At 42.1% G+C, this 27,832-nt stretch overlaps 2 protein-coding genes and 1 pseudogene across 2 annotated transcripts; 2 read left to right on the top strand and 1 right to left on the bottom strand.

Annotated features, from left to right (window-relative positions):
* The window catches only part of LOC109464502, an 8,724-nt pseudogene extending 1,989 nt beyond the window's left edge, over window positions 1–6,735 (top strand).
* A 2,341-nt stretch (window positions 6,736–9,076) lies between these two features.
* On the top strand, window positions 9,077–27,590 carry LOC109464501 (adhesion G-protein coupled receptor G6-like). The gene is made up of 20 exons (XM_019761508.1): window positions 9,077–9,316; window positions 10,840–10,911; window positions 11,678–11,749; window positions 12,830–13,026; window positions 13,516–13,663; window positions 14,520–14,632; window positions 15,128–15,347; window positions 15,954–16,128; window positions 16,662–16,811; window positions 17,756–17,893; window positions 18,831–18,870; window positions 19,045–19,136; window positions 22,708–22,835; window positions 23,499–23,767; window positions 24,065–24,134; window positions 24,677–24,841; window positions 25,545–25,660; window positions 25,972–26,079; window positions 26,420–26,527; window positions 27,254–27,590. Exons 1-20 carry the CDS (start codon window positions 9,114–9,116, stop codon window positions 27,508–27,510), a joined length of 2,841 nt encoding a protein of 946 aa, XP_019617067.1. The 5' UTR covers window positions 9,077–9,113; the 3' UTR covers window positions 27,511–27,590.
* On the bottom strand, window positions 20,723–22,149 carry LOC109464660 (serine/threonine-protein kinase PDIK1L-like). The gene has a single exon (XM_019761697.1). The coding sequence runs from the start codon at window positions 21,993–21,995 to the stop codon at window positions 20,832–20,834; it is 1,164 nt and encodes a 387-aa protein (XP_019617256.1). The 5' UTR covers window positions 21,996–22,149; the 3' UTR covers window positions 20,723–20,831.
* Window positions 27,591–27,832: the final 242 nt, after the last annotated feature.

The raw sequence follows: 27,832 nt of genomic DNA, 5'->3' as shown, positions 1-27,832 counted from the left end.
AAGGAGATATCCTTCCGCGAGGAGGTTTTACTATGGTTCGAAACATTTCTGTCAGCAGCTGTTTCTCGCGATCGGCTGGACGGATTGGTCTGTTGTTCGGTATACGTATTGCTATTGGGCTGCAGATGATGCAGAACGTTTTTGTTTAATTGCATATGTGTTTATGGGCGTCGAAATAAATTGTTTTTAAGTGCTCCGGACACCCCCGCCATGCTGAAAATGGAATTTACCATGTTGTTAAGGAATGGGGAGGTTGCAGTTTTGGGTCTTAGCATTTAAAAGGGGTCAAACAGAGGGGTGTCTGGTTCCGATAAAAAATTTGGGTGACGGCGCAGCAATGACGGCGGGGGTAATGGCGCGGGTGACGGTGCAGGCTGTCAGACACGTTAATCAACAGTCCATACCAAACCAACCGTCAGTAGCCATCAAACACATACAAACATATTACGCACATAACTTTCATACTACACACAAACAAATAACCTAAACCAATAGAATACAAAAAAAACCTGGAGGTTTGAAATTTTCCTTGTTTAAGTTACTTTGATTTTGTATCAATTTGAAATTTGTGTAACTTTATTTATCATTTTTGTTGTTATCTGGACTGAGTTGATTTTGATGTTAATAGCTTTTGTTTAGGGTCCGCGTCGGAAACATTGAGAAGCTCTCTCAGGCTATCTCCTGGTTAATGGCATAAAACAAACAAACAAACAAACAATAAATAAATAAAATCCCGCCCCCACAGGACCGCCCGTCTTCTCGCGAGAACAACTGGATGAAGATGAACAAGAGGACCTCGTTCTCGCTCAAGGTCAAAGGTGGGCTGGCCCTGGTGACCTCCGGCATCAAGAAGGACGACAACGACACGGGTGCAAAGATCGACAAAGTCGCTAGGGTGCTGTTTCCTACGGCTTTCATCATCTTTAACCTGGTGTATTGGCTGTGGTATGTCGCTAACGTGTAAACACACTGATCTGGGAGGACTAACTCTAAGGCCTTGCATAGTAGCCTTGGTAACTGTAGTCTCCATAGCATGCCAAAAACTGGGGGTTTGGGGGTCTTCAGGGTCTTTGGGATCTTTTATGTGCTATTATATAGACAACATAGCCGGCCTGGTTGAATTACCCCTGTTTTATGGCTAATAAGAAAACAGCCGAAGACCACCAATTCAAACCTCCGGTTCTATAAGCCTGCTACGGAGGCTAGCTAATTGATGCTAGTGTACATGTAGGGCTGACTTTTACAACAGTGCCAACACAAATAGAGTACATAATCCAAAACAACAATACAGTGTTCTAGCCAGCGTCTGTCTTTCTGTCATTTGACAGAATTTTGCTACTCATGAAAGACAATTTTGCCCTATTTGTCGTCTTTGACGGACAAAATCGGCGTGTAGAGATATGAAAAGAGATGTCATCAAACTAAGCTTAGTCTACCAGCAAAATTCGGCACTAAGAATGTAGGAACTAACGTTTCAGATTTTCAAGATTTCAAAATTTTTTAACAAGCCCTCGGACCACCCTTGGATTGTTGTGCCTTCAGCGCTCGACATGATGTTACATCAAACAAAATTGAGATAACGGAAAAAATTCATGTTTTTTTCACCTTTTCATATTTTTTCACCAATAAGCGCATGCTACATTTCATATCGTCACCCTTGACATATTACAATTAGCCTTCTACTGTGACCTTGTACATTTTTGTGATTCACGTGTGCCAGATGCAGGGGTGCCAGAGTATACAGTGCAGTTTTACGGAATACAGTACAATTTTACGGAATACAGTACATTTTTACGGAATACAGTACACTTTTACGGAATACAGTACAGTTTTACGGAATACAGTACAATTTTACGGAATACAGTGCAATAATACGGAATACAGTGCAATCGTATTAGTATACAGTGCAATTTTGCTAGATTCCGTAAAATTGCGCTGTATTCCATAAAGTTGCACTGTATACTCTGGCACCCCTGAGATAGTCCGCGCATGTTCAGAATATGCTTTTCTTGGGTGAATGCCCGTGAGTACTTACTACACCACAAGGGGCAGAATAAACAAAAACCTAGGGACAGAAAGGATACAATTGTTTTATCAGTGTTGAACATTCTACGAGCATGGGTAGTCAAAATATGGAGGAACTATCTGATAGTCGTTACGAAAGGAAATACACCGTGACAGAGGAAACATTACAAAAATACATGATTTTTATTACTTAAGTTGTATTTTTGGTTGCGTAACGTTTGTATAATGAAGTTTTTGACATCTAGATATGCAGTATCTAGAAAAGTATATGTAAGGAAAGTATAAATGCCACTTAGGTTAGAATACACGTTATTATTTTCTCCCCCCACGTGCCCAAATATGCACCAACATTTGTATTGAATACAGCGTTTATCAGTGTTATCTTAATGTCTAGTTCTAATGTGTAAATGTGTGTGTGCCTTCTTTGTCAGAGGGTTGAACATTTTATGTAATGTCACCACATTCGTAAAATCATTGTCGTGCCTCTCCATTTCACTAGTACATATAGCGGGGAGGGATGTTAAGTAAGTACATAAAGAATATGTGAACACAGATTCTATATACATATATATATATGTATGCGTTGTATGTGGTTAAGTGTGTAAAATATTTGTTGATGAAAGAAAAATTCAAGTGTAGTCACTTCGGCTATTGTATTTAGCAGGTTTGTTACAACATTAATTTATTTGGTTTTGTTCTATGGGAATATACTAAGTTTTGTTGACTATGTGATTTTGTACTGCACACTGTTCTCAGCACATTTAAAGCATATACGAATCAAAGATTTGTGGCACAATAAATTTGGACACATGGTCACATATCCATTGCCTCTTTACTTCCACCCTTGTGTTAAAATCTCCGTTTTGTGATACTTAGGCCTTGTTGATTTGATTATATGGATGGCATCCTCTGGGAACCCCAAAACTGATGCGCGCGTGTGCGAATAAAAAACGTTTTGCAAAAAAAGTTGCTTTCATTATGAAATCTACGTGGTCATGAGGGTTGAACAAATTGCGAATAATCTAGTCTTCAAATTCATTTTTTGACGTTTTCGTCTTTTTCCGTTTGATTTTGGCAATCTACGACATTGGTATCATTTTTAATCATTTTGTTTTGCAAATTGCGGTATATTTTTTGCTCATTTTGCAACTTTTTGTTACGATTTATGGTTGAAAACTTTTTTTTTTGAAACGGCCAAAAATTCATGCGCGCGCGCGCGGATGTCATCCATATAATCAAATCAACATGGCCTCATGGCTGGGCCCAAACTCTAGCTCATGGCGTGATTCTAGGAGAAAGACAATTTACTGTTCAGTGATGTCACTGCTCCTCAGAACATATTTTGTAACCATGGTTTCACAATCAGTGATTCATTGGTATTTATGTACTTGACGTTGGTTTAGGAGTAGTTACGGGTTCACATATAAGCACCCTGTTCCACGGAACTTAGCGTACCAAAGTGATCACAAGTGAAAACTACGCATGGTCAAAACGTACTGAACGTACGGTTGGAGTAATCTTCAAGCAGATCTTTTGGTGGCTGCAAAGACAGTATCAAATTGGCCAGGCTGTATCCATTTGCCATATAGTTACTATGCATCACCCCTTAGGCGTACAAAAAGATACCAGTACAAAAAGGGAGCCCGATAAAAACGCCTTAAGCCCCGGTCACAACCCACCGCACGTGCATCTGCGTGCTGTCTACGTGCAAAAACGTGGGCAAACGTAGGGCATCCGTGCGTGGTGAGTACCGCCTCCGTACGGAATCCTACGGATTTGGGAGCACGCAGACACGCCGTAGAACTTAAGGGCCCTGTCACACTTTTGCGAATAGCCATTGCGTTTGAATTGCGTACAGGCATTTCTGCCGTAGGCACAATACGTAACGTTACTGTAACGCACTTGTAGCGTACAAATAACGAATTCAGCGAATAGATTGCATTTGACATCCGTATGGCGTTCAAATGCATTGCGAAGGCCAAGCGTATTCCGGACGCACTCAACGTATTCCCACCGGATGCCTAACGCACTTCCGACGAATGCCAAGCGTCTTGTGTGCGTATTGCCTGCTGCTTTCTGCTGTTTAATTTGCAGCGAGTCATTCATGGGCCGCCCTCAACTCAGATAAAATGTGTTTGTTTCTATTTCGCCCTAGCCCTGGTCAATTTCCTGTAATATATTGTCAGGCAAATTAAATCCCCGTACCCGGACTTTATACAAACATAAAACTTAGGCTGTTAATAGCCTTGATGAATTGGAGATGTCAAGGAATGCCCTCTCTTAATAATTTGAAAACAATGAAAACACCCATACTTGCAATACATACAATTTACAATTTCGCTTACACACAGATAGCATGGACACTACACATCTCTGCGAACAATACAATTTACCGACACAAAAACAGGCAACTGGCGCATTATTCCAAAGTACAGGCAACAAAAAGCAAATACTTATGTTAAATTTAGATATATTGATGCAGTATGGATATGGAGGCGGTACAAGGGTGTTCTTTTGTGTTAAAAAGTGTCAAAATGTATTTTTGTAAAACATATTGCACCCTAGGAAAGACGTTTTCCCAATAATCATCTCCTTTTCAGCAAAACATATTAGAAAGAGCCAATCTTAGCATAGTAATCAACTCATTTGATTTGTCACATCTTGCGTAAAATGCTCCAGGAGGTCTGTTAACCATGGGGTCTAGAGGAGCCGGTACCCCGGGTGTAGCCCAGGTGTTCGGCAAGTTTGCTATCTAGATCGGTACGCAACCTTTGCGCTTCTCATTAGTTATAAATACGTACAATGCGCTGTCCTGTTGCAATACGAACGGTACTAATGCGCTGTAAGTACGCAATGCATCCGTCCATTGTACGCAGCTTATGCACAGGTGCAGTTCCAGGTGCAGATCAGCGTATGGGCCGCGTGTCCCCCACGAACAGATAGCGTACTCATACCGTGTTTGACCGATGCATTACATATTAAAAACGCATGAACTGCGTAACAGCGTACGCAGCGTAGTTTTGGGCATGCTCAAAACTACGCTGCGTACTGAGCAGGGCGGTGCGTGCGCTGTGCGCATGCCGGCGTTCACAAAACTTACACAAAACGACTGAGATGCATATGAAGTGCGCAGTTTGCGTACAGCTGCGTATGAAAAAAAATGCCCGTACGCAACCCATACGCAAGTCTATTCGCAGAAGTGTGACAGGGCCCTAAAGTGCATGTAAAAATTTTTCTACGTGCGGTCTGCGGATTCACTACCCGTTCGTGCGAGTACGCGCGACGCGCGTACCCCGTACGTACCGTACGTAAGACGCACGTGTGAGTACGACCTCCTTACGGTAAAGTTGAAATCGTACAGAGATCGTACGTTGTAAGCACGTACAACTCACTTACCACTTGCGCAACGTACGATGCACGCAACCGCTCACGGCCAGACGTAGCGTGCAGACAACGCTCTTACACCTTGCGCAACCGTGCGAGTGACGTGCGTCGACGCCACTCCTTCCCCACGTTTTCAGAAAAAAAAACGTAGCAGACGTGGCCTCCCATAAAAACGTACGGACAAAAAGCACGTACGGCGGGTTGTGACCAAGGCTTAAAACACGCCAAAAATAAGCCGAAGCCTAAACATCTGCTCGGAGAGTACGGTAGATATTACAAAACGTGCTTAACCATATGACTCACATGGGATTATAAAACGTCAGTGGCACTACAGGTACTCGCCACATAGCTACATGTAAACGTAGCCAACGTATGAACATTTGCAAGTGGATGGTTATTAATCTCCAAGCAGATCCCTTTCGGTGGTAAAAAGACAGTATCAAATTGCCAGGCAGTATCCATTAGCCAGAGAAGGTCGGCAACCACCGATGGTTGGTGGGGATAGCGACAAAACAAACGGCCATATATAAAAAGGTAACGATCATTCCTCCACAACCTCTGGTTGGAGAGTAGATGGTTATTAAAACAAATAAAGAACATATACTATTACAAACATGGCGATAATAATACACAGTAATTTGATGTTTATTTTACACAAAATATCTTGAAGCATCTAGTTTCTACAAGTTATTCACAGCCGTACTTAGAAATGAGTAACTCTTTTTTATATTTCCCGACCATTGGAAACACTAGTGTTAGTCTAGTTTTGTTTTTTATCTGGCCGTAACCAACATCCGTCGCCACCGAGACACGCCTGACTTCCGCAGAGCCTCGCACACAATGGCGGAGAGCTCGCTGAAGAGCCTCTCTTCTCGATGACTGGACAGCGCCGATGTACTCAGACCTCCTAGTCGCCATGACAGCGATGTTGACGAAAGTGTTTTCGTGTTTTAGGCTGATTGTGGCCCGGCCACGCGACCACTGAGCGCTGGTCATGCATGACATTTTTGTGCCAGGTCATCGACAGCGAACTGCACAAAGCACAGCGCGTACTCAGCTCGCGTAGGCAGTTCTCAGCCTGTTCCTCTAGATTCCGCGGGTTGAAGCCATGTGAATTCCTGTGCACATCGTTACCGTATCAGTGCAGGAGACAACGTATTGAGGAGATGTGAACCTAGGGAGAGTTTCAAGGGGACTTTTCCGGACTTTGCGGTTTTGCGATTCTTTTTTATTACAACGTTTTCGTGGACAGGGCACCATTGCATGTGGATTACATCATAGTACGTGCATCACTGCTGTTGTCATCTACCAAGTTTGGGAAACTGAAGAAAGTAAACGAGGAACTTTTTTGAAGGTAAGGATGGAGAAAATCCATATCTTTTGGCAGAATGAATTAACTCAATTTAGGTTGCTCAGTTTGATAGTCTACTGGCCTTATTGTGATTTTTGTGGACTCGGATGCTTTCCTTTATTGGCTAGACCAGGGAACGAATCCGACAGAGCAACTGTACCTACCAGCCTACTTCATAATAGTAAAATTTTGGTCAAATAATAAAGTAGTCACAAAATACGTTCTTTTTCAGTTTACACACAAGCTGTGATCATTTGTAACCGTCCTTGAGTATCAGCGTAAGTCTAATGGATGAAGTAACTATTTTCTTTTATATTTCTTGCTTAGATGAAACAAACTTCATCCCATGAAGAGCATTTAGAATTCCTGACGTTGCGGTTGAATTTCTTTACATCAAAGCTTCAGTGTTAGATATATCAGATATCACAAATCTCTTGTGCTCTTTCGTATTCGATATATCAAGAAGCCTTCATACATAGAATGTCCTTGGATATATCTGCCATTTTTGAGTAACTGGAGTCCCCTTCACCCAGGGGCTGCCATATTGAATTACTCCATCGAACCCCCCTACAGGAACTATGAGATTGTTGTGTGCCTCTGCTCGGTTTTTAACCACAGGAGAAGGCTTGGCGTGTTGTCACGTCACCCGAAGCACATTTAACGAAGTACCCCTCTTCAAAAGAAACGAGTCTATTCCAAGCTGTTCAACTGCCTCCTTTTATGGTAGCGATAAGTGGGAAAAACACAGTCAGCATCGTTGAGTATATCCTGGACTGTGGGGGAGTATTATATCACACTCGAGATGTCAACTGACGGATACATGTGGATTCATTTGCATCAAATCGGTCGATAGAAAGTTTCGCATCAACAATTACGGTGTGATTTTTGGGACGTAGAGTTTTTGCAACAAATTGAAGGGTTGAACAATACGAAAAATAAGCAGTGATAAATGGTGTAGAAAGTGGTGAGGACTTTAGCTATGGCTTTGATCGTAAATTGGTCGAGGCTGAAGTCAAACAGACGCATTTGTGTTCGGCTGTTTTCTCAGACAACACCTTTTCAAGACCCCTGTGTTGCCGGGACAGGCGTGTTAGCCAGTTAAACTCTCTGATATGTTTGAACGGGTCTTGAAGTGCTCATGCTATGCAAGGAAACAAGACGTGTCATGGCGCCCTGCCTTGCATGACGCTATTTGGTTGCAAACGGCATGGAGGTTTTTATGTTGGTACAAACTTACTCCGGACAGACTGCTTGTCACTCCTTTTTGTGTTGCAGTGCACCGCAGCCGCCCACCAGTCAAAAACTAGCGTGGTATGGCCGCTAGCATGTTGGAAGGGTTGCATTTGGTATTACAAAGACTTTACAGGCACACAAATTACTAGTTTTCCAGTAGGTTATTACACCGTTCGCTACTAAGTGAAAAAAAGGCCAGCAAAAAGCTATCGACATTACAAGTCACGAATAAGGGTGTAATCAGAAATGAGACTAAGCTGTTTTTGGATCCGGTACCTGTACAATGATTATGTATATTTTGAACATGGGTATATGGAGCGTATTGTAATATTTGCAACCATGATAAATTGTTGTATGTCATGAAAGTTCATTTGTGTTGGTAGTTACATGTTTAAAGTTAAAACTTTTGGTCCAACAGAAATTGTTGTATGTTTTAAGGCAACAAACGATGATGCTTTGCCTCGTTGCAAGAAACGTTGCAGACGAATTGCTTCATACGAACATTCAGATCCAAGAGGAGCAAGGTGTTAGGCACAGCAAGGTTACAGTTACAGTGATATCATTGATCGATGATATTAGCATGCATGTGCCTACTGGTATTTCCTAGCCATGGTTCTGCCCTAGATGGCTTGATTTTAAACCAGTTAACGTTGTGTTTCACACGTATACGACTTGGTTGCTCAAAGTAACGAATGTTTTATTGTTCGCAGATTGAAGCCAACTTTCCAACGAGGGTACCATATTAGCTACGAGAACCCGAGAGACTGTGTGTAAAGTTGTGATGACTTCCAGTACCATGCCTCGGTCGTTACGGATCTCCACAGTGTACCTGTTACTGGGTATGCTCAAAGTAACGAATGTTTTATTGTTCACAGATTAAAGTCAACTTCCCAACGAGCAAAGAGTACCAGATTCGCTAATAGAAACCGAGAGACTGTGTGTAAAGTTGTGATGACTTCCAGCACCATGCCTCGCTCGTTACGGATCTCCACAGTGTACCTGTTACTGGGTATGCTCAAAGTAACGAATGTTTTATTATTCACAGATTAAAGCCAACTTCCCAACGAGGAGAGGGTACCAGATTCGCTAATAGAAAAGAGAGACTGTGTGTAAAGTTGTGATGACTTCCAGTACCATGCCTCGGTCGTTACGGATCTCCACAGTGTACCTGTTACTGGGTATGCTACTGCTGATGATGGTGGGAGTCAGTGAGGCTGTGGACGCTTGTGACGTCTGTGACTGCAGCGATCCTACCAACATCGACTGTCAGGACTTAGAACTGACGGAAGTGCCGACCAATTTTCCACGGGAAGCGCAGTCAGTGTATGTAGATCATCAATGTTTATCAATTTCACTCCTGGTAAAGATCCACTATGTAATATTTTTGCACCAAGTATGGGAATGCATTATTTGAAAATATTCGAGTGATTCGAGTAATTTTACTTCCACTTTTCAACATATATGTTCAATTGTCTGATATTTTGACACCGTGTTTGGGGAGAGCCACACCCCACGCACGTTGAAGATCCCACCGCACTTATCGAAAAGAGGAGGGGACCTTCCCGGTGTGAGTGGTTCAAATTTATTCTCACAGTCCGGTCTTACGCAGCTTGTACATGTACGTACATATACAAAACTGGTGTGTTACGCCTAAAGGCGGTTTACCGGTTATGCGAAACAAACAAACAAAACACTCGTAACAGTGAATCATAGAAAAAACATACACCACACTTTCCACGAAGACTCGAGAGTGACGTAGAAGTGGCACAGAAAAACCTTGACGAAAGTATGTTTTGCCCCCTACCATTGATCCCCTTCCCATACAAATTCTGACAACTTTATCCCCCATGCTTTTCGTGAAAAAGACCACGTGAGCTCTGTCTGTTTAAGGATCAAGCTCTGCGTGAGACGCATCAAAAGATACTGATGTCTCAGGGATGACCTACGTCACGACAGGGGATTTTAAAGCAAGTCATCCTAAAGACGTATTCACCGCAGAAATGTTGTTCTTGTGGTGGGTAGAAGCGGCTCAAGTCCTAACTAGCCTGGATGTCAGACCCCGACACGACGCAATACTCCCTTCGGCTGGGGGAAGCCACAAGCCCCGATCCCAGAGTTAGAACCTGGGGGTCTAACTTATCTCTAGGAAGTCGTGTGGCGTAGTGCCAGCGTGCTCGACTCGGAACCAAGAGGTCCGGGTTCGAGTCTTGACTTGACACCGATCTTGTGCCCTTGGAAAAGGCACTTTACACGACTTTCCTCACTTAACTCAAGCGAAAATGAGTACTGTCTTGTCCTGTATCTGTCCTCTGCGTTGGTGGCGGCATAAAATAAGTTGATATAACTTGAGTGTGCTGTCACCACGTCTAGTCATGAAATGTTGGAATATAAAAAACTTATCTGTCGAGAATAATATCTGAGGGAGTGTCTATGGTAAAATTTTCGGAGCCGAGGAGCTAGTATGCATACTGCCCCAGGCAACAGTCTGGCGCCCAGGCTAGACCTAACAAGCCTTCATGATACTTTTACCCTAAAAGCCCCTGATTCTTTTGTTTTGGTCACTGGTGTGTTGGAGGTGTCAGTATGATGGAAGCCACACCATAGTCTAACCCCGACCTTCTAGACCTTTGTTTGCACATGGGCTTATAACGTGGTGTCTAGTAGCCAGACTTTTACAGTTCTAAATGCCAAAAGTTCGCTCAACTAAATCAGCTGAAACAACTTTTACCTCGGATAGACAAAACAAAACATACTCAGAATTCGTTCAGTGAAATTGAAGCTGTCATTTTTTGTCGATGTATCAATGTATATTGCTAAAATTGCTATTATTTTTCTTTGTCTTTCAGAATATTGAGCAACAATAGGATATCTAGGGTACCGTTAAACGCCTTTGTCGACTTGGGAGATCTAGTCTTTTTGTAAGTATTTCAGTACAGTGTGGTTGTGCTATATCATTACAGTATATGGTCATAAGATATACCTTTTGCTATGACTGTACGTATTTTCATACATACATATTGACATATACTGAGCACGAATACAATTACAGTACATGATGTTTCAAAGTATTTATGCTTTTCATAAAACATTCAAATATTACGATTCAATCTTGTAGCTAGATAATATTACGGAAGTACAACTTTATTAGAATGATTGGTGTGAATATGAATCCAAACATTTTATGTCAACATGCTGTACACTTTAAAAAACAAAATTATTGGTGCAATGTTCAATGTTATTTACATATTACTTTATAACTCATCTTAATCTACAAGCAGATCTTTTGGCTGCAAAAGTATCAAATTGGCAAAACAGTATGAAATAAATTGCCAAGGCAGTATGAAATTCACAAAACAGTAGCCGACTGGCAACACAGTAGAAAATTGGTAAGGCAGCGACAAGGTGGCAAAAAAGCATCAAACTGGAATGATAGTATCCACTTGCCTGGAATCCAAAATATGCCAGTACAAAAAAGAAAGCCCGATAAAACGACAAACACTTCGAAACAGCCTAAATCTCTGCTTGAAGATTTAAATCTTCTGTCACAATGCTGGTGTTCTGAAGCCTGTCTAACCGTGATGTTCCCTATTTTCGAGCTTTTTTTCAACAGGTAACATGAAGAGACCCTCACTGTGATTCCCTCTGTTCATTGCTCTGGTGATGACTGTCTTCTCTGTTTCTCAGATACTTACATTCAAACGCTCTCACAAACCTGGAGGAAGGAACTTTTGACAACATTCCTAATTTAATTGAAGTGTGAGTGATGGTAGCGATTCATTCTTCCTGTCGTACAATTTCTGTCCGGAACAGACCTTAGCTTTTCTATCATAATATTATCTTTTTTTTCTTAAAAGTTTATCTGTGTTAGTCGACGTCTTGCCTGGGTACCATCCGTATTTGTTACATAGCTCTGCTAAAAATTCATAACAAATTACGGATGGTACCGGGGCTAGTAGAAGCCATCATGAAGTAAATTTGAACTGTAATTTACAACAAAAGAAATTGGACTAAATCAAATTTTCGACTGTGCGACTCCAGTCATTGTCAAGCTCCAAACAGTTCAAAGTTGCTTCATGAAATATACTTTTCTAGTCAAAACATTTATTAGTAGTAGCCGTACTAATGATATATAGAGGTAGCATTTTACAGTTATCTTTCATTTATGCTATGATGAACGGTTTAGGTATGGTATACGTTCGGTGAGATAACCAACTTTCTGCGAATCTGTAGCCTGGTGTCCAGCCTTATCGTGGTAGGGGCGGGTTCTCCTCGGGGCTCCAGGAGCTCTTTCCCGCCCGCCTCAGCTAGGTTTCCCGGTGGGTATTTCACGATGGTAGGGCAAATCAACTCCCCTGGCGTGCCATCTCTATTAGCGTTACACTCCTACCGGGGGGGCTGTTGGTACTGGGCGGGAGGAAACTATTAGACAACCCGAAGATCTAGACACCGCCTGCCCCAACTACCATGCCCCAAGCACGATAAGACTGGATACCAGGTCAGAGAATCTGATGTGTAACGCCGAATACTAGTTGACCTATTCAATGACATGTTCTGGTTGAAATAGACAGATCAGTTAGATCTCTGTGCGTCCCTTTAATGCATTTTTTTTTAGTTTTCTCTTCAAATTTTTTGAAACACTATATTACAAATAGTATTTAGGAAGTCATCAGAACAATAGCATCCAGTGATATTCTAGTGAACGACATATTACAGTATGTAATAGTTGAGAATTGTTAGCAATTTCCTCTCTTTCTGAGAAAAGTAACACATGAAATTTGACCAGGAAATATGTTATTTTTAACTCTATGCCCCCCCCCCCCACACACACACACGCAGATACATGAGGGACAATCCGTTCCAGTGCGACTGTAACTTACAGTGGCTAGCGAGCTGGGTTCAGGACGGGAGCGGACGGGACATTCTGAAGGACAACCCGCAGTGTCTGTCACCAGATAGCCTGAACGGACAGAGCCTGACCAGCGTTAACGTGTGGGACATGGTCTGTCCTACCACCACCCCACCTCCTGTCACTGGTAAGAGACAATATTATTATGATGTTATCGTTGGTCTGAATGATAAATGCAGTATAATGTGCTAGATAAAGCAGAAAAATTCGTATTCCTTCTGAAACTTGACAAACCATGTATCATTAGCTCCGTATGTTCGTACATCTTTAACTGCCTCAAGAAGCGAGAAGAAGTCCTTTTATTCATCAAAACATGAAAACACAACAATGACAGTGTGACGCTGCACTCAAGTTTATAACTTATTATCAACAGCGCAACACAACAAAAAAAGTACAATTAACATTTAAATACACAAAGTTGACATATCTGTGCGCCGTAGTCCCACCACCCTAAGACATAAAAAAATTTGAGAAGTTGAACCTGTGAATAGTAGTTCACATTAGTATAGTTCAAGTAAGTTATTGTTGTAATTATTTGCCGTTTATTCATGACCTGTAGTTAGCTTGTAAGAGCATAAACGTACAATAAAGGTCCTGCATTAATGCAAATATTCAGAGGCGACCACAGAAGCCCCGGCCACGCCTGCGCTGGCCACCTGGTGTCCGGAGGAAGAGAGTGTCCTGGTCAGCTGGCCCAGGACCTACATCGACACACAAGCTCGGGTGGCCTGTCCGGAGGGAGACGGGACCGCCATTAGGGACTGGTGGGTTCCAATCTTCTACTTTTGTCATTCTCACTTGAGGTGAAGCATGAACCTTTCTTTCCTGAAGTTTTTGTTTGTTTAGGATCTCAATGAGAGCTGCCCGTGTGTCATGTTGTTCGGATATAGTTGAAACTAAAAACATATTTGAAGCATTATAAGCTTGAATATGCTGCTCCTTGTTCTTTCTTATGAGCAAGAAAATTTGTTCTCTCATGATAGAAGAAAACATATTTGAAATATCAATAAAGACAATCATTAATATTCTGTGTGCAAAAAGCCACAGTTTGCCCGAAGAGGTGCATTTTACATGCATGGTAACATAGGCCTTTCCTGCTTGGTCCGATTGCGATGACCACAAGGTCGAAGGCTACCACAAAACCCTAGGGAATGCATTCGTGCAATTTTTAAAAAAATCTTTCAAAGCGATCGTAGTACTGTAAAAATGCCTCCGCACCTAAGGCGTCGCCAAAAACATTTTTTTGCATCACAGGGGTAGTTTAGGGATGAAGTAGATATGCAAATTTCTAACTGCTGTGGCAACACAAAAATTTGCCGTACTATGGTAAAAAGGAGGAAGTACATATCCGGGTACTCCAGCCATCACTAAACAGAGACGGTGGACGATATAAACTGCCTGGCACGTTTGACCAATCGCTGACGTCACGTATCCGTAAAGTCTCGTGAGAATAAGATCACGTGTCCGTAATTCGCGCGGATTCACGTTCAGAAGCATTTCTTATTCTGCTGAAGGCGACTGTGATCGTTGAAAATGTGTACCTTTTTTTGGAATAAAGTTTAGCATCACAATATAATTGCCATACCTAACCTGCTCTAAATAATTGCACGGTTATTACAGTGTCTGGATCTTTGGAGAAGGAGCCTCCTGGGGCACACCGAACATGACAACCTGCTTCTCCAACAGGGTGACCCAGCGTTTGAGTGAGCTGGCGTACTTGCAACCGGAAAGAGGTACACCAGATTCTGTTTAAAACAGAGGGAAGAAATATGTCTAGTAGAGACATCGCTAATGCATAGTTATCTACACATTGACGTTTTGTACAACCCCCTATTCTCCAAGAAGAGGTGTATAGGCGTGGGCTAATTTTTAGCGTTGTATCTTGGCGTTTTTACCGGGCTTTCTTTTTGCATTGTGTCTTTCCAGTCATTATGGCGAAATTTAAATTGTAATTTCCAACGCAAGAAATTTGAATTGCCCAAAGTTTTGACTGTACAACTCCAGTCTTTGTCTGGTGCTTTGTCAAGAAAAAATTCTGGTCTAAAATACTTATTTTATCCAATGAGACCGAGTGTCCAGACATTTCTATATGATTATGTTGTGAGACTTCCAAAGTAGTCAAGCTAGGTCGTTTGTGTTCTAAGACCCTAGCCTTTTAATGAGTCTTGTTCTTCCTACGCCCATGAACAATTGCTCTGTCTAAACTGATGTCCACTTCTGCACCACAGTACTGGACAGTATAGACGAGCTACAGACGTGGACGTCCTGGTCTGACCAGTTCACGCTGGTGGACACTGTCCTGGCCGCTAAGACCCTGTCCAGTATCTCCGCTGCCCAGTCCCTGGACACCCAACAGTGCTCCACCACTCTCCAGTGTATCAGCAACCTCATGCAGGCAGACGAGGCACTGCTACTGGAGGCACAACGGATGTATAACTCCGTATCAATGTATGTATGATTCCGTTTTAATACATTCATAACTCTGTATCAATGTATGTATAACTCCGTATCAATGTATGTATAACTCCGTATCAATGTATGTATAACTCCGTATCAAGGTATGTATAACTCCGTTTCAATACATTTGTAACTCCTTTCAATGTATATATAACTCAAGGCATCAAGGCATGTATAACTTCGTTTCAATGTATGTATAACTCCGTATCAATACATTTGTAACTCCGTATGAATGTATGTATAACTCCGTATCGATGTGTGAATGACTCCGTATCGATGTATGTAGAACTTAGTATCAATGGATATATAACTACGTATCAATGTATGTATAACTACGTATCAATGTATGTATAAATCCGAATCAATGTGTGCATATTTCAGTATCAATATAATGTATGTATAACTACGTATCAATGTACGTATACCTCCGTATCAATGTATGTATAACTCCGTATCAATATAAATCCGTATTCATGCACCTATAACTTCTTATCAATGCATGACAACTCCGTACAAATGTGCGTATATTTTACATTTCTCCAAGATGTCGGGTGTTGCCTAGGGATGTGACCGATTAATTTCTGTGCCGTTTTTCAGGCTCATGAGCGTGATGGAGCCAGTAACCTTCAACACGATGTTTGACGGTGACACATTCGTCACGACAGCGGGAGATATCGCCATAGGTCTGGGGGTGTTCCAGACGGTACGGTTCCCCGGCGCCGCCTTCGTCAAACAGTCAACGGACGACAGGCGGTCTTACCAGTCTGATCAGGTAGGAGGGAAATCATTCTTTGATGAATAAAGACCGCGAAACCTGCTTGTACATGGTTGCAACGAGGAGTTAGAGAGGCAATGTATGAAAGAATGTACAACGGTACAACCCCACCCTCAACAGGGAAGGGGGGCTACGGGTAGAACTCTCAGGCACTTGAAATTTGGCGCTCCCAGCCCCAAGAACAGACAACACGTAAGCTCCTGTTCTGAGACAACAGGAGCTATTTCACTAGTTTGCATCATCCTAGCTTGTCTTGACTAACTTTGGTTTCATTTTGGACTTTCAAAAATTTGTCTTATAAACCTGCTTTTCCTGACAATTCTCCAGTGTCACCGACGAAAGATAGTGGATGGTCTAAAACGTCTGACCGTTTCCAAAAACATATCCGGCTGCTTGAGTAAATGTTTTCTTTTTGCCTTTTTGCTATCCAGTTTAGTTTTTCTGTTATTCAGCAACTATATGCTATCAGTTATTGACGTCATTGAGAAGATGCTAATTGATGATTAATTTCTTTTTTTTTCGTTCTGCAGGAATTTGAGATCTTTTTGAACGATGTGTCCAGCGAAGATTTAGGAGGCTTCAGTTCGATAAAGCTTCCCACGACTCTCCTGGACAGGGTGATCCTGTCAGAACCACCGACCGTGCAGTTCACGTTCTACAGAAGTGGCAGAATGTTCGACGTAAGTCTACGGTCGTATGTGTCCTTTGTGTGTGTGTGTGTGTGACATATTTGGGTCAAAACGTTGAAGTACATGCCTTTATTCAAAACCAGAAATCTTCAATATGCCCCTAGCATGCTCTACTCAGATATCAGCATACGTAGAAAAATTCATATCCGAATCGCTATAAAAACGACACCGTATTGTAAATAACTGACCTATCTCCTGAACTATACAATATAATATAATATAATATAATATAATATAATATAATATAATATAATATAATATAATATAATATAATATAATATAATATAATATAATATAATATAATATAATATAATATAAAATAATACTATCCTCAAGAAATACATGGAATAGATTAGCTTTGGTAGAATTGAAATGTAGTATAGCTAGTATGGATTAACTCTGTTAGAAGTGTATTTTAGTATAGTTCGTGTATCTATCCTTGTTGTTTTTTCTCTGTTATAGTTGTTAAGCAATAAAGTTGATTAGATTTTTACCTTTTTAACGGGTTTTGGTGCAAAGCCTCATTGGCCACTGCTCACTGCAGCAACATCCCCGAGTCAGAAACATTAGACTTAGGCAAGTTTGACTAACTAACTCAAAAGGTGAAGCAGGGGGTACGAAGGCTGCACGGGAAATTCCCTACCCTATTTGAGGGCGTCGAAACAAAAATATTATGGGTGTTGACTAAATCTAAAATTGCTTTTTTGCTAAAATTTTCGTCAAAATTTAATACTTAAAGCGCCCAAATAGCCCAGCTATGCGAGGCGTCCCTTTATTTTTGGTACCAGCAATAAATATCTATGTCAGTACTTATGTACATTCGTCTACACATGTTTCAAGAAGAGAAAAGAAGCATGTAAATAGGAATAGTTAAAACATTGTATAGTTTCCCTCTTACTTACGGCTTGTTGGTAACTGGTTTTACCGTTGTGCAGCTTGTGAGCCAGGCGGATGGGAACTCTTCCTTCAGTATGATGAAGCTTCAGGTTCCCATCATCTCGGCCACGGTGGGAGGGATGCACGTGTCCAACCTGTACCATCCCGTACAGGTCAACTTCCGCAGACTCATAACGGTTAGTACCTTATCAGTTCAGTTCTTTCATCCTTATGGTGACGCCATGTACTAGCTACACTGCGCACTGATTGGTTAATCATGAATAACGTCAGATCTCCTACCATATAAGTACAAGACCGAACCACCTATCTGCCACTTTGTTGGAGACATCCGCACAGCCGAAGAGCGCGGGGAGGCCGACCCAACTGGGTAACGGGAGCATGGTATTTTCCCATATATGCAAATATAATTCATTAATATATGCAAGATGCTCCCGTTACCCCCAACTGTAACATGATACTTCTTGGAAAATGGGAGGGTTTTTAAAAGGAAAGTTCAGTTAAACCCACTCGTGTACATGTTCATGTACAGGATAGCTTACAGGGGCCTGGCGTTACCGCGCGACTTCGGCACTGCCCCATAACTTATATGACAAATGAAGGATGATCCAATAGGTGCGCAGTGTAGATAGAAGACTGCCTCCACAAGTTCCTGTTTCGTACCACAAGTATCTTATAGCAATAATTATATCGACTAACGTTTATGAATAAAGACTGTTTGTTTTATGTGTAAAATTTACTTCAATGACATTTATTATTATCATTGTTAGATGGCAAATATTAGGAAGGCAAGTAGTTAGAAGTGAATCCAAATAGCTGTTGTATTTATGTATGTATTTTACGTAAGAGGACTCCAGGAAGAGTAGTGGCTGTATTGTTACTAATGGGAGATTCCTTAACAAACAAACAAACAAACAAACAAACAAACAAACAAAAGTGTCGCATTTGAGATTCTTCCAATTGACGTTTGCTTGCAGGAATCAATTTTCACTAGTTAATGTGCACAATTTCTAGCTGTAGGTGCCCTCCCCACTTCACGAATATACGACTGTTGTCTCGTTGGATACGTTTCAAATCATATGAATTTATTCATTTGTTTCTTTATGTCGCTGACAGGGCACTCCAATATGTGTGTTCTGGGACACGTCAGCAACTGGTAAGTACACCATCTGCTATGATAATTCATACACCGGTACTCAATATGTTTATTAATTAATCATAAGGAGTTACAAGCCAACTTAGGTAGATATCCACTTCCCAATATAAAGTTAACTAGGAAGGCCAACGTCATTGCAGTGGACCTAATATTCTCTGTGCATCTCGTACTTAGACTGGTCAAGAGAAGGATGTAGACTGGCGAGTGACCAACATGACATCATTACCTGCGAGTGCAATCATCTCACCAACTTTGCCGTCCTCATGGTACGTTCCAGATGTATCTTTTAGTAGCGATAAAACTGAACATTACAGTAGTATGGGCAGTTTACTAGCTCTCTCTAAGAGGTCATTATGATTAGATATTTTTTTATTTATATTTTGAGTCATAGAGATGTTTAAGCGTAGTAATTAGGTGTTACGTAGCTTCTACCAGGCTTCTGAACGTCTGGAAATTTGAGTAGAAACTGGGCCAAATAGACAGATAACATGCCAGAGGAGTCGACCCGCTAAAGGGGTACAGTTTGCTTGTAACTCTACTCCTTTAGCAGACCGTCAGCCTGCATGATGTCTCTACTCTTTCCTGCCGCTTCTGAAGCCTGACAGAGGCTACATTTGTAGGTGTTACGCTGAAGGCCATGAAATAGACCACCCAATTCTCCTCAACCGAGGACCAGCATGTCATGTATTGCTAAAAAGATGACTCACATAAAACACACTTTTCATGACCTCCTGCAACCTCGGCGCCATTAAGCACTGTGTTGATAGCTTTGATCTCGTATAATCTCTGCTCTGTTGACATGTCCCGGACCACTTCAGTGATTGCAAAGGCGCCAATCATTACAACGAGTCAGTTACAAGTGTCAGGCAGAAAGATTGTTTTGGGTTCAGGTCGCGATGGGACAGTATAGGCAGGTAAACGCAGCAGCGATTCTGGCCATTAGCTGTGAATTCAACAGCCCTTTTAGGCCTGTGTGGTCATGAAACGGTTGAGATGACGCATTCGGTAGAATTTGCATGACGATCCACAAACTTTCATCCCTCGAGAGCGCCATTGTAGAATTTGGCAAGTATTTCGTGTTTACTGAGCCTCAATGAGGCAATGAGGGGAAGAGCTCGTCCGTTGCTCTTTTTTTTCAATAAGCCAAAAGGTAACATCCATAACATTAGTTCGTTTGGTAGGACGTCAACAATTTTCGTGATCAAGTTTACGATGAATTGTGACTGTACCTGTACTTCTACCTAGTTCAGAAAGATATATGACACTATAAAATTCACTTTGCAGGGATATAAGAGCACTGGACTCACGAATATATAAAAAAATTGCAAGCAACTAGAAAGGAAAAATACAGTGTGAGGAAGATGGTCTCTGTTAACAGATTTTATTCAGTTTGATTTCAATGACAGGCTTCGCGTCAAATATTCCGTCGTAACAACAAGGCGCTAGTGTTATTCTACATTTTAAAGCTCAAACACACAATGGCACTATTGAAAAGGGCAATAATCATTCATATCAAAATGTTAGTGTTGGTGTGGTACCAAAAATAAGGTTTTGTGCTATGTATGATAAATCAATATTGCAAAATGAATGATACTCCAACAAATACATGTACATGCAGCAACAGATTCTGCGCTTATTCAATGAAATATATTGTAGGAGGTTTACAAACTATTCATGAGCAAATGTAACCCTCGAACACGCACTGAACGTTCTGCTGACGTTCAGCCGAATACCAGCCAACCATGGCTGATCCTCCTGATCGACCCTCAAATGTTTAAAACATTTTGAAACATTTGGCTAGCACAGCCGAATAGTATAGAAGCCAACCTCACCGAACACCAGCCGGCTCTGCGCATCCTAAACCACGGTTGTGGGGTGTTCCGCTAGTGTTCGAGAGGCCAATTGTAAATTCGTGAATGTGTGACTAGGGCTTTACCGTTGCTGTGGTAGTGTCATCATTGTTAGTTTTCCTCTTCACTGTTGTCCTCTTCGTCACCTTCGCCGCCGTCGATGTCTTCTTCACTTGTAGCACCGTCAGTACTGTCCCCCTCACTGTCCTCATTGTCTTTGATGTTCAAGTCTGCTACTTCTGCCAAGTCATCGTCAACAACACTGGCGATATCGATCTCGGCAGTCCCGTTAGAAACAACGACCTTGTCCGCTTTCTCTATCTCGTCGAGTTTGATGGCCTGCCCCTTACTTATGTTTTTGAGCGCGAGACTGATGCCGGCAGCTGAAGGGCGTAGGGCAGGGTCGTAGTCGAGCATGTTTAGGATAAGTGCTTTCATGGAACTGCCGGGCGGTAGAGTCGTCACCAGACCTTCCTCAATGTCCTGCAGCGTGGTCGACTTCAAGGCGTCGGCGAGTCTTCCTCTTGACCCGACGCAAGCCACGAGGAACGTTCCCTCTGAGTTGTAGGAGGATCGATCAACAACGGCAGCAAAGATGACGCCCATGGAAAATATGTCGCTACCTTTTGTGGACTGTCCCTCGTCTACTTCCGGAGCCATGAAGTGGCTAGTGCCAGGTTGTTCGTCGCTGGTACACATGGCCGAGCTCCATTTCAGATCCCCGAGGACTTTAGCGATGCCGAAGTCACTGATCTTCGGCACTGGGTTCCGTCGCGTGCCGGAGAGGAGTACGTTCATCGGTTTCAGGTTCTGGTGCTGAAGATCAGCGATGTCGTGTAGATGGGCGAGCCCGTCGGCTACTCCGACCATAAGACCTGTGCTCAGGCTGCAGTCGTAAGAAGGATGTAGTACGAGGTTGTTGAGATTTCCTAAAGGACAATGTTCCATGACGGCCCAAAGCTTCTCCTGTGAGGAAAACGAGTGAAAGAAGAGAACCAGGTTGTCATGCTCCAAAGATAGAACACCGAGCAGTTTCCGAAGCTCCACGGCGGCTTTAGAAGCGCGTTTCTGTAGCCGCTTCTTCTCCTGGTCGCTCACGTAAACTTTCAGCTTCAGCTTTTCAGAGGTTTCAGCATCACTTTGCATCAAGTCGATCGACTTCAGGACATACGTCTGTCCGCCTTTAGTTGCCTTATATACGGCACTGCAAGCTCCTGTCCCCAGCTTGTCCTCAAAACTGTACCCCTTCACGCCGCTTTGTGCCGAGTCGGCCATGTCAGCCGGCCGCTTAAACTCAACCTAGAAAAAAGAATGCGAGCACACAGGTTCCCCCAAGACTACTGTGTTCTTCAAAAGAGTCTGTTGTCCTTGAGAAGCACTTAGGTTGTGTGTTACTATCAGGAACAACATAGCAACCATGTCATTGATATCAGACCATGCGTACTGAAAGGATAGGTCAACTATAAATCAGTTTTGTAAAGTAACTTGTAGAAAAATATTTTTGTTAGCCCACGTCTGTTTCGCGCCACTACCGAGAGGAACACGCAGCATAGAAATACGACTGTCTTTTGTTTCCACGAGACAAAAGCAAATGGCTGGCTCAGGACATTTTCTTCTTTGATAAGCAAGAAGATTGTACATTTTGTACATACCACAGCTTTACTTTTTCTTTTTGCTATATTTTGTGTTTGCACCACCATCACCGCTCGCTCCAGGGCACTGACCCCCTGGACGTTAAACCCCGTGAGGGGTATTGTCCAGTACTGTGTAGATGTAAAACTGTGACACCATTTCTCTATTTCAACCAAATGGATAGTTACTGAACTGGTAAGAGTTTTTGTCTGGTAATCTCACAAAAAGAGATGACATAGTTATATGTTTGGGCACTATTCATCGGACTACCTTCTTAAATATACGGTAAGAAAATAAAACATCAGTTTATGCAAGCCGCTCAAGGTTCTACAGCTCCATATTATTTTTTTTTCAGGATATCTATGGTAACATAGACAACATATCGGACGCAGATCTGACAGCCTTAATGATAATCTCTTACGTGGGATGTGCCATCTCCATGTTCGGGATAGCTGCGACTCTACTCACCTACTCTCTCTTCAGGTAATTATTAGTAATTGATGCATAGAATATGGTTTCATTGTACTTAGTATAAAGTGGTGTCATTGTACTTAGTATAAAGTAATTTGGGTAACATAATGGAAAAGTGAAAATAAAAAATATGTCAACAACTAGAAAGATAACATTTGCGAAGCAAATACATAATGTTTGCCTTCACATGGTCTAGCCTAACTAAACTACTGCTCTGTTTATTCTTACTCAAACACATTAATCATTAATCAGTTTGAAGTTAAACTTTCGATCCAACACAAAGAATGGCTCTCACCTAGTCACTCTGGTCTTGATTGACCCAGTGAGGCTTGTCACGTGGCTTCTCTGAAGTGTGATGTTAACGCCGGGTCAAAGGTATCTGGTAAACGATGTCGGCCCCCGTCGTGGTTGAGTTAAGGGTGATGGGCTCTGATGTAAATAGCCCGCCCATCTCAGGAAGTAGTCTTGTCCTACTCTCCAAGCAGAGGTTTGGGTTTGGGGTTATTTTTTTAGCGTGCTTTTCGGCTTTTTTATAAAAACAAAAAATTCAGTGCAAAAGAGAAACCCCGATAAAAAAGCCTAAAACACGCTAAAAATAACCCCAAACCCAAACCTCTGCTTGGAGAGTAGTCTTGTCCGGTTTTTACAGTGTCCATACCTTACTTCTGTTAATAGGAAGCTCCGGAGAGACAACCCCACCAAGATCCTGATGAACCTGTGTCTCGCACTGCTCCTGGCCATCCTCTTCTTCGTCTGTTCTGGGCCTGCGCACAACAGCGGCAGCCGAGGCGCATGCGTGACTGTGGCAGTGCTGCTGCACTACTTCCTGTTGACCTCCATGGCGTGGATGGGGCTGGAGGCGCTCAACCTGTACCTCGCCATCATGAAGGTCTTCAACACGTACTACAGGCACTTCATGCTCAAGTTCTGCATCGCTGGCTGGGGTGAGTTGGTTTAAGTATTTTTGGAAGTTAGAACCTCTTTGTGTCACTAAGTTCCATCCAGCACCTAAGGTGCATATGGCGGCGCTGGTCTCTGTTTCTGTAGCCCTTAGGCCACACAGTTGTGCAATCACTGCAGTAAGTGTTGTCCACTGGTACTAGTGTGTGTTGTGTATGTACCATTTAAAAGTACTGACGACTTAACGGATACAAGGCGACTCTACCTACTTGGCCATTGCACTGGGTTATTGTATGTTCCTATGGTTTCACACTCTAATGTGAATGCTTCTTATCCTACAGGTAGTCCGGCTGTTATTGTTGCCATTACTTTGGCGGTTAACGTCGAGAACTACACCCAGTATGGAGGGATGTAAGTATTGTACATTGCGATCATTATATATTGTAATCCTAAAAGCCGCACAGGTAGACCAGGGACACTGCAAACTGATTGTCTAATTATCCAAGTTGACAATTTCTGGCTGTCTTTTTAAGCAAATATGAATATATCATTTAAATCTTAAGACTCTGGTCGGGATCTCTGCCGATTCTATGTTATTATGAAAGTTCACCGTGGTGGTAGTTACGTGTTTCAAGTTAACACTTTTGATCCAACGCAAAGAATTGTTCTCACCTAGAGCTTTACTTTTGACCAGTCACTCTGGTCTTCTTCAATAGATGACCCAGTGAGACTTGTTATGTGGTATATTTGAAGTGTGACGTCAACGCTGGGTCAAATGTACCCCGAAAACGATGTCGGTCCCCGTCGACGTGGCAGTTTAGTGATGGGTGATCGGCCCTGATGTAAATATCGTAGTCTATTGAATTGAGTGACTTATCGATAGCTTTAGGTGAGAACAATCCCTATTGTTGAGCAGAACTTTAAACATATCCTAATGTTAAATATCCACACAGTTGCTGGCTCCAGCCTAACGCGTTCTACGGAGCGTTCCTGGCGCCGGTGTGCCTGGTCCTCCTGCTGAACTGTGTCATGTTCGGGCTGGTCATCCGACAGCTGGTGGGAGGGGCAGCTAACGAGTTCAAGAAGGCCGACAAAGTGGAGACAACGACGAAGCTAAGGTGGGTTGAGAGATGACCTGCCTCCCGATACGGATGATGGTGAACTTCCGTCAGCCATTCCGTCAGTAATACCGGCCTTTGGCCGTGGATGTCATCGTTAGGCCATGTTGATTTGATTATATGGATGACATCCTGTGGGAACCCCAAAACTGACGCGAGCGTGCGAAAAAAAGTTCCTTCATTATGAAAACTACGTAGTCATAAATGTTGAACAAATGACTAAACACACAGAGTATGGTATGGCGAATAATAGAATCTTTATTTTCTTTTCTTCGCATTTCCTTCTTTTCCTGAATTGATTCAATGACATTAGTATCGTTTTCCAATACGTTTTCTTTTGCAACATACGACATATATTCGCTCATATCGTACGATTTACAGTATGGTCGTTAAACTTTTTTTGGAAACGGACGAAAATTCATGCGCACCTTATGGTGATGAAATAAACGGCCATTCCAACACATTCACGGTCCTCTGGTATACGTGTGATACGGAATAAAAATGGACTGGAAGTGTAGATTAATGACGTGGGGATAACCCAGTGACTGAAAATATGATTGAGACTGGTGAAGTACATCATAAGTAGAGGAAAATAAAGCACAAAATATAATAAATCCCTACACCACTTTGCGGATTACTTTGTTGATATCTGGCACAAACCTTGCATGAAAGAATGAAAGTATATGTCTTCTTTCCACATTAGGGGTGCGATTGGACTGGTCATCCTCTTAGGACTAACTTGGGTGCTGGCCATCTTCGCTATAGCTGAAGCTAGTCTCACATTCAGCTACCTGTTTGCCATCGTCAACTCTCTTCAAGGTGAGGCAATTTCTAATACACACGTAGTAGCGCAAAGTGTTCCTTAATAGATCATTTTGTTACCCTCCATGCAAGCAGAGGTTTAGGCTTTCATTTTGTTCTGGTGTCTTCTTTTTCCGCCAACCAAACGGGTAGCAAATGGTAACTGCCTAGCAAATGGATACTGTCTGGCGAATTTGACACTGACTTTGTAGCCACCAGAAGATCTGATTGGAGGTAAACATTTTGTACCACCTAAACACGTTTTTTTACCAAACACTACAGTTTAAAATAAATTCAAAAATTCTCTCTCGCTCTCTTTTCTGCAACAGGGATGTTCATCTTCGTGTTCCACTGTGTTCTGAAGAAGGACGTCCAGAACCATTGGATGACGATACTGCCATGTGGGCCTAAAGGCAGACCTGGGACTCCTGGAAGTGGTACGAACGAACAAGTAGCATTCCTTTCCATTGTATCACTTGAATGCTTGATAACATAATTGTTTCCTCAATTCCATGCAACGACACACAACTACAGTATTGCATGTATCAATTCCGTACATCAAGGACATTATACAGAAGTATAATGTTCTATGACCTTTCGTCGTAACACAGTAGCTTCGCGGCAAGCTTACTTGTTACGCCTAGCCTTTGCACATCTAACTTTAAGCATCGTTTAAATTCTAGTACTTGAAGACATCTACTTATTGTTCTTTTTTGAGCTAGGAACAATGTAACAGAACAAGTGAGATTCCTCAAGTGTTTTTCAAATCTATTCCAGCATGGACGGGGTCCAAGTCCATGTCTACTCCAAGCCAGCTGCACAGAAGTTCCCGTGTGTCTGACATCAACATTAAAGCCTTCCATGCCATGACAATAGAGGATGCAGGTGGGTCAAATAGTAGGTCACTGTAGTACATGCTACTTCAAACGGATATCATCCCTGCAAAGAAATGATGACTAGATACCAGTTAAGTAAAATATGCACTGAGGATGTTATTCTGTTGTCACTTGGAGTAATGAATATAACTGCCTGTAGGCAGATAATGGCGAAAAAAAAAATAACCGGGGCCAAGATGGAAATAGCCATGGGTGGCGTATGTATGATAAATAATTTATCCCCTTGAATTGGACTTAGCTCTCTCTAATGGAGAAGAGATATTTTTGTCATGCCTTATTAGCGGTTCTATATATTAATTCAGCTTGTCTTTCCCTCCACCCAATCATCGAACGAACGGACGAACGGACGAACAAACGAACGATGGAACGCGATACTCGGCACAAAGCTGGGGGCCTTGTGGGCCCTGACAAAAAAGTCCAACAGCCAAAAATATACTGTTTTGTCGTTTTATTTATCTATTGGTTTATTTGTATCAACAGCAACATATCTAGCAGCCTTGTTTTTTTACAACATAAAACATTAATTAATAGTAGGGTAATACAAATTACAATCATGTCGGAATCTTCAGATTGATATAATATTACTTTGGTTCAACGAATTTAGATATTTAAAATGATGCCTTATTTTACTCAAGGTTATAACATACATGTAGAAGAATAGTCATCATAAATAAATAAATGAATAATAAATGAATAAATGTGTCTTTTTCTACAGATGACTTCAACTCCATAGGTCAGGGTGGTTCAGACAATGCTGATGACGTGTCGGACAGTGGTTCCAGGCCGACCACTGCGTCTGGCATCCGGCTGGACACGTCTTTCCGCACCGTAGACTTCCAGGCGTACACTCATCCGCCAATCACAGACTACTGCAACCCTCCCTCCCCCATCCCCGAAGCCTCGCGAGAATGCTCAGACGAGAGCACGTCGGTGTACGATATAGAAACGATAAACGACATCTCAGAAGCTTAGGTCTTTTGTATAGGCTGCAGTGCAGGCGACTTTTACCAGTTTCATTTGGAATTCACAAAAATATAAATTAAGTACCATGTAACATTTCCATTGTCATTTTTTTAAATATATGTATATGAGACACAGTCACTTGCTGTTGACTTCTATTATAGTATTAAAGATCTATTTCAGTGGCTGTTTTAATGTTGGGATCCCATATGCCAGTGTATGGACTTCTATTCTAAATCTATTTTCTGGAATTGCTTTCTTTATATGTTATGTCATTTTGACTCCTTTTATACACTGTGTAACAGTACAAATGTTTAGCTTTAGGAATCAACAT

This window comes from Branchiostoma belcheri, unplaced genomic scaffold (genome assembly GCF_001625305.1).
Source record: "Branchiostoma belcheri isolate BF01 breed outbred unplaced genomic scaffold, Haploidv18h27 scaffold14, whole genome shotgun sequence".
Classification (NCBI taxonomy): Eukaryota; Metazoa; Chordata; class Leptocardii; order Amphioxiformes; family Branchiostomatidae; genus Branchiostoma; species Branchiostoma belcheri.
The sequence above is the reverse complement of the archived record's forward strand: the minus strand, read 5'-3'. Positions and strand labels throughout refer to the sequence as shown.